The 13,729-nt window shown below is 34.6% G+C and overlaps 1 protein-coding gene and 1 long non-coding RNA gene across 3 annotated transcripts; one reads left to right on the top strand and one right to left on the bottom strand.

Annotated features, from left to right (window-relative positions):
- The first annotated feature begins 1,333 nt into the window (after positions 1–1,333).
- Positions 1,334–4,868, top strand: LOC108368174 (uncharacterized). 2 transcript variants are annotated; one of them, XM_017622962.1, is made up of 4 exons: positions 1,334–2,855; positions 2,916–3,083; positions 3,933–4,074; positions 4,130–4,868. In XM_017622962.1, the coding sequence occupies exons 1-4, from the start codon at positions 2,793–2,795 to the stop codon at positions 4,198–4,200; spliced, it is 444 nt and encodes a 147-aa protein (XP_017478451.1). In that variant the 5' UTR covers positions 1,334–2,792; the 3' UTR covers positions 4,201–4,868. The 2 variants fall into 2 exon arrangements, with proteins under 2 accessions (XP_017478451.1, XP_017478450.1); XM_017622961.1 differs by having other exon boundaries at positions 3,933–4,868.
- A 4,375-nt stretch (positions 4,869–9,243) lies between these two features.
- LOC108368176 (uncharacterized) lies at positions 9,244–11,563 on the bottom strand. The gene is made up of 2 exons (XR_001848339.1): positions 10,926–11,563; positions 9,244–10,889 (listed from the first exon to the last, which is right to left on the bottom strand). It is a non-coding gene; the product is annotated as an uncharacterized LOC108368176 (long non-coding RNA).
- Positions 11,564–13,729: the final 2,166 nt, after the last annotated feature.

Genomic DNA, 13,729 nt, shown 5'->3' with positions numbered 1-13,729 from the left:
AGAATATTGTTTTGGTAAAAAAAAAAAGTGTTTTTGTATTCGAAAGCACTAAAAAAGCACGGAAACGCTGCTTAACGCCTAAAAGCCTTTAGTACCTAAGATTTTTTCTTAGAAACTATCTTTTTGTTAAGCTAAACTAGTATCTTAAAGCTCATATTCTGCAAAGTGTAATTTTCTGAAAAAAATAAGACATTTTTTTCAAAATGTCGTTCACACTAAGCTCGTTACAGTTTCAATTGTGAAATTTGAATTCATTGAAAATTCTCCGGTCAGAACCAAATACAAAATTACCGAAGTAGCAGCCTTAGTAACGTTAATCCGGATTAACGGCGCAGTTGATCCGATCAAAATCGTACCCTGTCAGTTGGCAGTATTGCGGATTAAACGAGTAGAGTGGCCGTGGATATGTTATTATTAAATCTCAATGCGAATCCTATTTGAAGCAGATTTTTGAATGCATTACCGGCACCAGGTAGATTTGCGTTTTGATCAGTGTTGTCAGTGAAAATGGCCCTGATCCGCATTAAATTTGAAGGTTAACTCTAACGAATTGGTCCGGATCAACGCTTGCCATTTGTCTATGATCTTAGCCTTCAAAACGTATTGAGCTATAAGCTCTCCGATCACTTTTGGATTTACATACTGTCAATATTTTTGGCGGATTGCCATTTTCTGATGCGCAAAATTAGCAAGTTCAGTATGAATACAGCCAAGGAGTTGAAATTTTGTGGAGTTTTTGGTTGCCACATATTTTTTCTTAAAATTAGTTTTTACCAAATCATAGAAATGTTGGGCATGATCAAAGCTAGAAATAAGATTTCGTATAACAGAAAGATAAACAAAAACACCAGCAAACAAGCAAGCAAATATAGCGCCCCCATGTCCTAACCCACGACTATGGATGGCAAGTGCAGATAATGCGTTATAAAAAAAAGAAAAAATTTATTAAATGGCTAGGAATGAATTAGAATTGAGAATTAAGCTAAGAGAGAAAAAATGATACAAAGAACTAGCAAAAATTAAAAATAAAGAAAAATTAGCGAATGACAGTGTATTAAGCATACAAAATACAATATAAAAAAAAAAAAATATATAAAAAATTATAAAAAGGCAAAAAGGCATAAAAATGTAGCAGGAAAAGCATGATAATGTAAGAGAAAAATATCACAGATATTTTTAGTGCAATATATGATTATATAAAACAAAAATATATATTATATTATATATGAGAAAATAAAATAATTATATATACAAAGAGGAAAGAAAAAAACATATACATTATTATTAATTAAAGAGCTATGAGATACGGAAACTAAAAGTCAAATAAAATTAAACAAAATACAAATTAAATAAAGAAATAAAAATTGAAAAATACGCATGGGAAATAAAATATGAAAAAATTGGTTTACTTTGTGGTGGCGAAAAGAATTTCACAAGCTGTTTTCACACTTCCACATATTCGAGAGGCGCCCTGAAACTGGAAAATCCCAAAATCGAAATTGCTTTTTGAACAATTATTGGCAATATAATAAAATTTTTGAATTTTCCGATTTGTTTTTCTGTTTAGGAGAATTGATTTATAAAAAAAATACATGTACATCATCGAGCCTTAGTGGCAAAAAGGACATTTTTTCAAAATTTTCCTCTTGATGCAGAAATGTTCCTAAATGTATTTCTGCATCAGAAATAAAATTTTGAAAACAATTTCGCTCACGGCTTTTTGGCGGTTAGGGCTCGACATATTTCATCTTTGGTTATTGGGCTTCGAATTTTAAATTATGAAAACTTTTAATAAGTTCAGATTGAGGTCGAAATATCGACGGTTAAAAAATTTGTTTTAATTAAAATCTGGGTAGCGAAATTATTGAAAGTTTTCATATTAAGCGCAAATATTTTTTGTTAACTCAATGCCTAGTGGAAATTCGGCACTACTTTTTCTTCATTCGCTGAATAGCTGAAACTAAGGCCTTTCACATCCAACTAGGTTCCTTTTGCACGAACCACTTATTTATGTATCCCTTATCAATTTTCAAATTAACGAGGAGTAATTTTTTTTTGATAAGTCTACTTGATAACCTTTGCTTTGAATGAAAACAAACAAAAACTTACGAGTTTACCAAGTTCGAGTGTATCGCTTTCCAGATAAGCAACTTATCAGTGTTTTTGATAAGTTTGTCGGCTAAGCACAGCACAGCACAGCGCAACACATGCTAAAGCAACTAGGCTATGTAAGCTTGTGTAGTCAATGATGCTCTGTAGGAAAATGCATTAGTAGCGCATGTGTATAATCAAAAATTCGGAACATCGACTTTTCCTTCAGCTTGGGCCCAGGCCAAAAAACCTTCACCGGTAGCCAGCCGCTCGCATTTGTCAAGTTCCGTCGGGTTGCTCACACCAAATATAGACACAGCACTTTTTTCCTTTCATTATGTACACGGCAGCACTTGTTATCGTGGTCTGTCCATCGGTGTCGAGTTCACCAGAGCACCATCGTTCGCGGGTAGTGTGCTGGCGTAGTCTTCTGGAGATTCTCGGATTACATCTCTGGCAAAAAGTCGGCTTTCCAAAGAAGTATTTCGCTAAGCGCCGTCGTTCGAATTCGCCGAGTCTACACTAGCACTCGACCAACAAGTCGTTCCATTAGTTGAAAAAATTTCTGCAGGGTCATTATATGTAGTGAAGATAGTAGCAGAGTGATAGACGTTACCAAAAAAATGTGAAAACCAAACAAAAACTGAGCTATATTTGGCTGTATTGGCTATATAACTTCACTTTGGTTAGGTCTGCCGAAGATGTCGCGCGCACAAAATAGAGAGAAAAAATTGGCGGTTTTGGAAGTAGTTAAAAAGAAAAAGGTATACGCCTTTAAATGTACATACATATTACATTCGCTAAAATATTGTTTTTCATTTTAGAATATTTTATTTGGAAAATTTCAAAATAAGGTCGCCAATAAAATCGAAAAGGAGGCTGCTTGGAAGGGGGTGCTCGAGAAAGCGCAATCCCTGGGTTTGGCTGCGCCCAACCGCGATTGGACTTATGCACGGGATCATATATTTGGCCTCTGGAAAAGTCGTGCATTGGTAAGACTTTTATGCCAGCATGACCCTATTGTACCAACGACTTATGCGGCCCTATCGCGAATTTCCAAAAAAATTATAAAGCAAAACAAAAACAAATTTTCCCAATTTGTTTTTGTTTTGCATGTTAAATTATGGTAATGATTTATTCACATGGAATTGTCGATGGGGCTGAGATTATTAGCATTTTAAGCAAATTATCGAAGTTGCGCAAAGTTAGGTCTTTCATCAACTTGATAAGTGAAAGTCACTCAACTGAGTATTGATTAGTGAAAATTACTAAAAGTCATTGATGAACGTTGCACCCAAAATTTTAAATGCTAAGCGAAAAGATCTTAGCGTATAAGTGATAAGTTATGCAAATTATCATAATTTATTAGCTATTTGGTTGCACCAACAATTTTTACGTACAACTTATCAACTTTCATTTTGCTAATTTTAGCATTGTTTTGCTAAATAAAATTTTATCTATCATATCAATGGTAAGTAGCCTTTATTCAGCTTGAATGAATTAATCAGTGCTTTAACGCGTGCTTCGATAAATTGTTGAGAAAAAAAACTATTAAATTTACATATATGAGCACGAAAATCTTCAAATAAGGTGTGTTAAAAACGAAAAAATCCTACTACTACTATAGTATAGTAGAAAAATGGAAAACATTTTAGCTCCAAGAACTTACAGGTTTTTACACGAACTTGAAACATAAAATGCAACACTTATGAATTTACTTTGCAAACAAATACTTATCCACAAATTGCAAAGTGATAAGTGCTAAGTCGTTGGTGCCGTAGGCGCCAGGTTTCATTTATTTTTTTAAAGCAAAAACTACAAAAAAAAAAATTACTTTGCAGGCAAAAAGAGACGTTGCTAGAAAAGCTGGAGTCATTAGCACTTCAAAGTCTTTGGTTTGTGACGCAGTAGATGCCTGCATATTGGATATTTTGGAAAATGAGTCGACTGTGAAGAACGACCTTAGCCTACTCGAGGGTGACGGTTCGGAAACAAATGTGGAATCACAAATCTCTAATATTAACGAATCACAACTCAGCTCACATAGAACAGCCACAAAGCAAAGTACAAAACGAAAGCGCGACAGTTGCATTGATATGGGGCGCTTGAAAGCAGCGGTACTCGAATCTGAATTATACAAAAATAAGCTGAAAATTTTGGCGTTAGAAAGAGATTTGGGCCTTAAACCTTCAAAATTTACAAAAAAACTTGCAAAGCTTAAAGTGCGCAAGTAGCTGAATGAAAATGAAGCAAGTGAACTACTGCAATTCAATGTATTACGCGTAATTCAAGTGCATTGAATCTACTATTTATTGCCTGATTTTATTATTTTAATATACCTATTACCTATATGTACATATGTGTATTCAAAGTTTGAAAAAATATCATATTTTTTATGTTTTTGTTTATTTAAAAACACTCCTTTATTCTTATTCTAACGCTATTTAATCTTTTACTACTATTACTTTGACTGTAAAATATAATGCCGCAATATTGGCGTCCGAACACTAAGCGTCTTTATTTGCCTACAGTGGCTTCAAAACTACGCTGCATTGTGCCGCTGCTTGCTGCGCTCTGCTGGGTGCCTGATATTTGAGCCACTGAGCTAATGAATAGAAAAATTTAAAATTAGTCAGAGATTAAGCCGGCTAAAATATGGTACCAAGTACTCGATTTTCTCATTCCTTTTCCCACGTATGAAATGTAGATTATAATCACCAAATATAAACAAGATAAATATAATTAACAACCGGCTATAAAATAGTAGCGGGTAATCGACTTTTTTAAACCGGTTACCGGAATTGGCTGAAAAATTTTAACGGGTACTCGGTTTTTAAAAACCGGTAACCCATCGTAGAATGCTACTGCCGCATATTGAACGACATTTTCTTTAACAATTAGCAAAATATTAGTACTTGGCTAAATACTAGTACCGGGTATTCGATATGCAAAAAAACACGGGCACTCAATTCTCCAGTTTCAATCTATTTGCATGATTTCATTCATTTAGGTCTGTCAGGGAACCAAATTTTATGCAGTTTTGACATGCGTACAAAAAATACTTTTCAAATCAAACCTCGTACATAATCAGCTGTCTCAGATTTGATTTCAAGCGTGGAAAATTCTTAAATACTCATGTGTACTCTAGCCCTGATTTTCAGTTGTCCTAAACTAGCAGCAAAATACCATTCCCAGTGACCCGCGGGTCTATTTTCCATTTTGAAACTCAACTGCTTCCTTGTCACCAACTACCAGGCGAACAGCGTCGATTAGGCAGCAGGGCCGTATTTTTATGCTGCATACGCTTCGGCGACTTCTTAGTACTGCGTCGCTCATACGCAGTGGTACACCGCAGCCTGGCGCGAGATTACACTGTTGCTCAAGGGAGCGTAGTATTTAGTGGGACATTTGGCTGATTTTTTTGAATTTTTACAGCAACGTACAACATTTTTAGGCATACATTTTATAACCAAGGAATGAAACCGATTCAAAATAACGTTCCGGTTTGGGTTTCGTTCTTCAAAATTTATTTCGGTTTTGGTTTCGGTTTCGTTCCGGTTTCGGTTTTTCACAGAAATTTTGTTGATATTATTTAAATCACAATGTCTTAAACGTTGAGGAAAGAAAATCGAAAATTACAGTTCACTGATAATATCAACACTAGGTTCTTTCCCTAACAATCCGGACCGGATTTGGTAATTAGAGAATAAGAGAAACATTTTCTTTCAAAAATGGAACAAAGTTCAGAAGTACGGAAACGCAAAAACCCACATTTCGTGCCCACAAGTCGAGAAACAGCTGATTCACGTTGTTCTTGTTTTTGTCACTTATACCATGTTCTGACCGACATCGGAAACATGTTTTCGTTGCTAAAACTGGTTTTCGACCTAAAACTTGTGTTTTCGTCCATATAAAATCTGTTAAACGAAAACCAGTTTTCGCTGAAAACTACTTGAAAACTCACTTTCCACTCATTCCAATCGGTGTCTTCACTAGTTTTTTTCGATTATTTATCGAAGTGGAAGTCATATTTTATCATCTTTAATACGCCATTTCGGATTTATTGTTAATTGCCTGGCCAAAGCAAAATAAGAATGAAAGTTAAAGGTTGTAAATGAAAAGAAAATGAAGGAAAAATGTTTTGGTTGTCGGTCAGAACATGGTATTAAATGCAAACACTTGGAAATTGAATTTTGGTTTCACAAATTTGATTTTAAGTACATAGATTGAAAATACATCAACAGGCCATTCACTTTTCCTTAAAAGCACCAAGTAAATGCAGGCAACATGTAAACACAATACAGCTGATATGCACTTTGACACTTTATCCATTTTTACTCGGAGAAAATTTCGGGCTGTTTCGGGCAGGAAGAAGAATACACTTACGATCGAATACGCTCGAATTTTCGCTCTCTATTACCCATTTTGTTGAGTACAGGCATGATTTCTGGGCTATTTTGGGCACACGCGGGATCTCGCATTGCGTACGGGAAAGAAACTACTTAAATATAATTAATCGATTATCGATTCACAACAACAAAGTCATCAGCAGATTTTTGCGAAAAGTTACCTTGCCATACTTATTTACTACTTAACAAGAATTTTAGCAAAATGTTGCTGATTTTGGTAAAATAAATCATTTATTTCAAAGAAATTTTTATTTACTATTTTTGTAAATTTCTGGAAACCGATTGAAACCTGTGATTGAAATGGTTTCGGTATCGTTCCTTTTCAGGTCAAGATAACGGTTACGGTTTTGGTTTCGGTTTTGAAAAACGAAACGGTTTTAAACGGTTACGGTTTCGGTTTGGGTTTCGGTTTCATTCCTTGGTTATAACTATTTAAGCACACCTTTCTTACTTTATTTCTCAATTTAAAACTGTTGGTTAGCAAAATAAAGAAAAACACTCATCAATTTTAAATTTAAATGCCTTTTAAGCTTTTATTTATTTTAAATATAATTTCTGTTTTTATTAATTTTTTTTTTGTATGTTTCTGTAACATTTCTTTCATTTTCACTTTATCAACTGCACGTTGTTGCATGTATTTTGATTGGCTTATGTCTACAAAAAAAATGTACGGTATGTATGTATGTATATATGTATGTAAATCAGTAATAATATATGTAATTAATAATCGTATGTATATAAGTAAATGGTATGCAATGTACTTGTTTTGTATATAATATAATATTATTTAATATAAGTATTACATATAAGTAAAATACATATTACAAAAATTAATGTATTGTATATTGTATGTGTGTATGTATGCAGTTCGGCAATTAGAGCTAGCGCTGTTTGGGGAAAAAAAACGTTTTTCAACTTTAGAATTGCATTTTAGCATATTTAAGAATTCAGCAAATAGTGTTCGCAGCGTTTATCACTTGCGATCATTCAACAGCTTAATTTTTGGCTCAAGAATTCGATACTTTGTTTGACTAAGTTTTTTGAACGCCATATTTTGTTTTTTTTTTTTATATACATATGTATATACATATGTAGCTACTGAAAATTTTGATTTTATGCATTTTATTTGGCTATATCATGTCAACTTTATAGTTTTGATTACTTTATTTTTTATGCGTTTCTGCTACCAAAAAGCAAAGTTCCGTATTAAAGAATTTAAACTGTATTTCTCGCATTTCATTTCACTTTATAATTATTTTTGAAAATTTTAATGTGCTTTTTTTTACAATTTTCTTACTACTTAGTCAGGCGCCTAAATCTTAGACAATGTTTCTGCAATTTTTTTTTGCCTTAACTATCTTCAGATTGTGGAAATTTTTGTAAGCTCAAAACAGCGTGTGTTCAAATATTGTTAACCAAAAAAGACTTTGAAATACAAAATTCGAACGCCTGTTAATACTTAAAAAAATCTTTTCCTAAATGTGTCACAAAATCTTTCTCCGATTTTGCAAAAACCGGTTACAGAATAAAAATTTGGTTTTTCGATACGTTGAATATCGCTCTCGCTAGCATAAATTATATTGAGAAATTATTTTTAAAATGGTACCCGGTACTCAAATTTGGAAAACCGGTTACGCATTTAAAACAGTAAGCAAAACAAAGTAAACTTATAAGGAAGTATTTTATTGCTTTTTTCATTAAATATTATCCAAGTAAGAATATGCCAATATAAGCCATTTAAAATAAAGTAAACGAATTGTACCTAGCCTAAGACTTTCTTTTCCGTGTAATTGCAACTTGGTAGGTACATATAAATATACTCGCCGATGCGTTAAACTCAAGCTGGAAGTTCCACAGAACGAATTGTTTATATGATACCAACTACTCGATTTCTAAAAACGGTTACCGGTTAAATTTTGTTTTAATCGTATTTTGCTGAGTAGAGAATCGTTTATATTGTACCGAGCATTAAAAACCGGTTATCCGTTGGCATATTTTTATTCAATGTGAGTTTCAACTTCTTAACGTTTATTATAGCAATTAACTGAATTTAAAACAAATAAAAATTGTACAAAAAATTGGGTGTATGATTATGGGTTTTTATTCGAAATAAAGATTTTTAAGAAACAAGAATATTTAAAAAGCATTTTTCGTACAAATTGTATTTAAGGATAAGGAATCAGAAACTATTAATAAGGCGATTGCTTTAAACTCGTAAAGCTAGAAAACTCGGTGCTCGAAAGCATTTGACAAAAAATGGGATTGCGGGAAACATCAAAAAGCTCGAAAAAAACATTCAAAAGTATTTTGCAAGTTTAGGAAACTTACCAGTGTTTCAGGCATTTTAATTAGGGACCGTAACTGTTAAGATTTTTATAATAAAAATCATAATTTGAACGTAAAAATTGGATCTCTATTTTTCCGAGTAAATTTAACCGCGTAAATTGGATTTATATTTTTCCAAGCAGATTTAAACGTTATTTTATGCGTTTTAATTTTTTTTGATTTTTTTTCGATAAATTTTTGATTTTTATTATTTTTTTCTTTTATTTTTTTTTTTAGATGAACGGCAAAAAAATTAAATGCAAAATAACGATTATTTTTTATTAAAACAAAATTCCAAAATAACGATTAAACTAGAAATCGGTTAGCGTGCTCCAAAGTTAAGCGGTAACATAAATAACAAAAAATATTCCGACGAATTGATAACCTTCTTCTTTTTTTTAAGTCTGTTAAAAATAAATAATAACGATTTTGCAATGATCTAAATATAAAAATCTTGATATTTAATGTTAATTATCGGTCCCTTATTTTAAATTGGGAAAATTGGGAAAATATTCTTCTATTTTATGATAGATACGGGGTTTTCAACTTAAAAAATTTAATATATAACTTTTTTTTATACAGCTGCTACATACATACAATACTTGCAAAGCTCTCGTGCGCAACATTTTTTTTTTACTTATTTCTTGACTTTAAATTTGCAATCGGTTTTTTTAGATGCCATTTTCTTTTGTTTGCATTCTCTTTATCACTACAGCATATATGCTTTTTTGGCGCCACGCTCTAATGCTACATACACAACATATGAAGTATATCTATTACAATTAATTTTCGGAATTTCTCTGTAAGCTAAACAGACTTTTTTATTATTTATTCATAATTTTTTTTTGTATTTTTAAATTTTTTTTGTTTTTATATTAATAACAGACAAAAAATTTGCATTGCATTAATTTTACAAGCACACATAAAAAGTGCAATGGAATATAGTATTTATCAAACAAAAAAAACTGCATATTACTAAATTATTATCGCAAGAGTAAAGAACAAAAAAAATCATAAAATAAAAAAATGCTAAATATAATTATTAAAGAAAAATGCACGCCTAGACGACTTATAAACTAGCTTACTATATAACTTGTGTGTTGCTCCAATATGAACAATTTTCAAAATGTGCAACACTGCTCCTGCCCTGCATACGTGCGACTGCTGCCGGCCACAGGAAGCAAAGCTCTCTCTCTCTCTTCGGCTGCAAAAAAAATCCACTGAATACTGCTGCCTTGCAGTTGCACGCTACTTTTCAAATAATCAGCTTCCTCAAACCCCTTTTTTACGCTCGATTGCCTACTTTTCTGCTTTGCGGCTGCGCTGTTTACCACTGCTCGTCCTGCTTCGCCCGGTTTCGTTCCAATTCAATATAGCAAATCTGTCTTCTGCGTGCCTTCACTGTACGCTATGGTGAGATCATCATTCGCCGGCTTGATGTATTGCAAACTTTCGGCTGTCTCCTCGCCCTCGTCTGCGCCACCTTCACTGTTACCACCGCCATTGTTGCTACCATTGCTGTTGACACCACCACCACCACCACCACCATTACTTTGACCATTTTGTGTGGCGGTGGTACCATTGGTTGTGGGCGTTGATGTTTTATTGTAGGCGTGATGTCCATTACCGTTAGGTGCACGCGTTACGCCCAATTGAAAGAGGTTATCGATGGGTGCTTTCACAGGCGTATAGAAACCAAGCGGCGCTGAACCTGCAGAAGATAATCGAAGGGAAAGAAAAACAGAGAAAAGGTAGAATTTTTGTGATTACTAAAAAAGTGTAGGCAGATTATTAACTTAAATATAGTTTAATTAGGCGATACTGATGATTATCTTAAATTATTATATACATACATATATATATCATAATTGATAATATTGGCTAAATAAATGCTTGGTGATGCTTACAAGTAGAGGATTTTTAGCACGAAGTGTTTACATTGCCTACAAAAGTAGCTAAATTGAATAACGTGCGAGTTAAAGCGAGTAAAAGTGTGCTTAAAGGCCAAACGTGCAAGAGTTTGTGTGGGATTTTGGGAGTTGTGTTGGTTTAGTAGTTTGGGAACTTAACCCACCCACACCCAAATGTAAGTATCCATACCTGATAGTGAAACCCTAGGAGAATTTTCCTCCACCAGCTAACATTATACTTTTTTGTCACAAATTCAAATATAGTGCATGTACGTATGTATGCATTTTATGCTCAAAGGGACTACAACCCAGGGACCCTGAACATAAGATATGATCGGAATTAAATGTCGTTCTCGTACTTTTGTTCTTAAGATCGCTTAAAAACCAAACTAAAGTGGGAAAAAACTGTCGAGAACGTTCTCAACAAGAATAATAAGCACCCTGTGAAGCGTTCCCAAAGGAAAAAAATTCGAAAAATACTTTCGGGAACATTTCTAAGAGAACAAAATGGGAAGAAAAATCTCCAGAACAAAACGGGAACAAAAGTCTAAGGATTTTTCCCTTTCTAAAAGATAACGAAACGAAAACAAATCTTCTATTTACTATTCGGGAAGAATGGAAGCAAGAACATAATTTGTTTCATAGCGTTGCATTCATTTGAAATGTTTGCCTATTAAAATTAATCAAAAAAGAACTGAAAGATGACTATGCAAATTAAGTCAACAAAAGACTTAAGGCACGAACATTTCTTGCACGGAAAATGAAAAGTTGTTCGATAAATGAACAGTTCACCCTATCCAGCTTTCCTCTGGCTTAGAATTAACAATCATGGAAACGATTTTTTAGCCCAACAGGCAGACGTCTCTCTCATTTTTAATGTTACGTTCTCAAAAGTTTTGTTCTCTAGCAAAACGTTCCCAAGACTTTTGATCCTTTTGAACCTCCTTGAAAACGTTATCGATACTTTCGTTCTGATTGGAAACGTTACCGAAAGTCTCGTCCTCATTTTGCTCCTATTCAACATGCTCTCAATACTTTTGTTTCCTTTTGGGCTCTTTTGTGGTAACGTTCTTGACATTAAATTTTGTTCTCGTGCAGAAGTAAACCAAAACCGGAACTCGTTCTCGATTCCTAAATGCTGTTATGGAGAGCGCTCGGTGGCTCATAACTTTCACCTCTCCGGCATATCACTACTACAAGCTGATATGTATTAAATCTTCAAAATCCAACGAAACAACAGCCAAGGTCGTCATAAAATGCAGAAGGATTCTCAACTTCTATCATCAATTTTGCTCAAGATGGAAACGTAGATTGAAAGATCAACTTATCGAGTAGGTAAATACCAGGTGCCGGCGTAATCACCGGGCACTGCCTTATGGACACGCATGGAAAGAACCACCGATTTTTTCGTAAAGCTGCCGAAACGAGAAAGAGCATGAGAGCATCAACACTATCTCTGCGCCTATCCCGCTATAGCCAAGACGCGGAACCACTTCACTAACCTAGGTATAAAAGGTATAACAACAACATTCTTTCAATCGTAATTTTGCACGACTTAAAATAGCAGATTGGATATAAAATCAGGGTCTGCACTGACAGTCAGAAAGCCAAACGCAACTTTTCAAAAATAATGTAGAAATGCAACTTGAGCCTGCACTCGGTTGCAAAGTGGAATCAGCTTGTACTTGTGTGGGTGCAACGACATGGCTGATGAATAAGCGAACTGCGGTCTTTGGAGCGTCCAATTGGACCGGATACAATTTTAAGGCCAAGCATAGCGGGAACTGTCATTTACATCAAGGATTTAGTAAATAAAGCTCATGAGAGTCGATGATGCAGTAGTAACACCTGCAAAACAACGAAGTGTTTCCTGAAAAGGCGCGATCTACGAGCCCTGATAGGACTGATTACGGCACATAATCCGTGGGAGCGACATATGGTCACTATAGACATTATCGATAAACCACTGTGGTGGAAAGATGAGGATAGCACAGAACATTTTCCCTGTTGGCGTCGGGCCTTCGCCAGACTGAGGTGGTACATTTTGGGCTGAATGGGTTAAGAAAGGATGAGCTGCACAGCCATCTCTCTTTCCTCGACAAACTGCTTGGATTCATAAACTATTCTGGTAAGTATACTGAAGAGTAAAGAACTCCCAACCCGCCTGCTTAGACAAGTTGTTTTTGTGTCTTCCGGCCAACCTATTCCATTCCATATAAGTTCATTAAAAATAGCAATTAGAAGGTTAAAATGTTTTACAAAAATTTTAAGAAGAAAGTTTAATTCAGTTTTTTAGGAAGTATTAAAAAATGTCAGCTAGAGGGTTAAAATGTTCTAAAAAGTTTTAAGCAAAGAATTTACTGGGTTGAGGCCCAGAAAAGCCGCCGTAAGTCAATCATATCATACACTTTTTTTCCTCGTCCGAGAAGGGAGTTCGAAAAATGCCCAGAATGGAGGTTTTGCCGGACAGTCATTAAGGCTTGAGAAATCGCTGCCCATAGTTTTAAAAGTGGTCTAAGTTATTATATACCACTTGTGCTTAAATGCCTGGTCATGGCTAATAACAAAACTCTCTATCCTAGGCTTATGAAGCTGAGCGTAATGTCTGGTAGGAGACGGTTGAAACCCATTCCTAAATATCTGCACAGCTTTGTAAAACAGTTGGCATATCTACAGTCCGCACGAGGCTCTAGCCGGCGTCAGAAGCACTTTTGAGATTTATTACGCGATTGGTAAACATGGCGGGCGATGTTTAGACAGTAAGATTGTTATCAAGGCCATCAGGGCGGCAATGAGTAATTCCGTATGACTTTGGGAATTTCCAAAATGCCTGCAATCTCTTACCCAACATACATACAGCAGTCTTCACAGGATCCGAGAGCATAAAGGTGTGTAGCGAAATGGGGAAGCGGGCAATTTCTCGAGAAAATGGCACTTGGGAACCTGAGTTCAGGCCTTTACTGAGACTTCCACTATCAAAGGTAGGCATAATAT

Source organism: Rhagoletis zephyria, unplaced genomic scaffold (genome assembly GCF_001687245.7).
Source record: "Rhagoletis zephyria isolate East Lansing unplaced genomic scaffold, Rhagoletis_zephyria_1.1 Rzeph_scaffold_02991, whole genome shotgun sequence".
Classification (NCBI taxonomy): Eukaryota; Metazoa; Arthropoda; class Insecta; order Diptera; family Tephritidae; genus Rhagoletis; species Rhagoletis zephyria.
This window is presented reverse-complemented; position numbering and strand designations above follow the sequence as displayed.

What these genes read in the sequence shown, in the direction of transcription:
- LOC108368174 (XM_017622961.1), top strand. Translation starts at nt 2,793, where the DNA reads ATGTCGCGCGCACAAAATAGAGAGAAAAAATTGGCGGTTTTGGAAGTA. An exon ending in AAGTAGTTAAAAAGAAAAAG is followed by an intron (nt 2,856 to 2,915) that starts GTATACGCCTTT and finishes TTTTCATTTTAG; the next exon opens with AATATTTTATTTGGAAAATT. An exon ending in TCTGGAAAAGTCGTGCATTG is followed by an intron (nt 3,084 to 3,932) that starts GTAAGACTTTTA and finishes ATTACTTTGCAG; the next exon opens with GCAAAAAGAGACGTTGCTAG.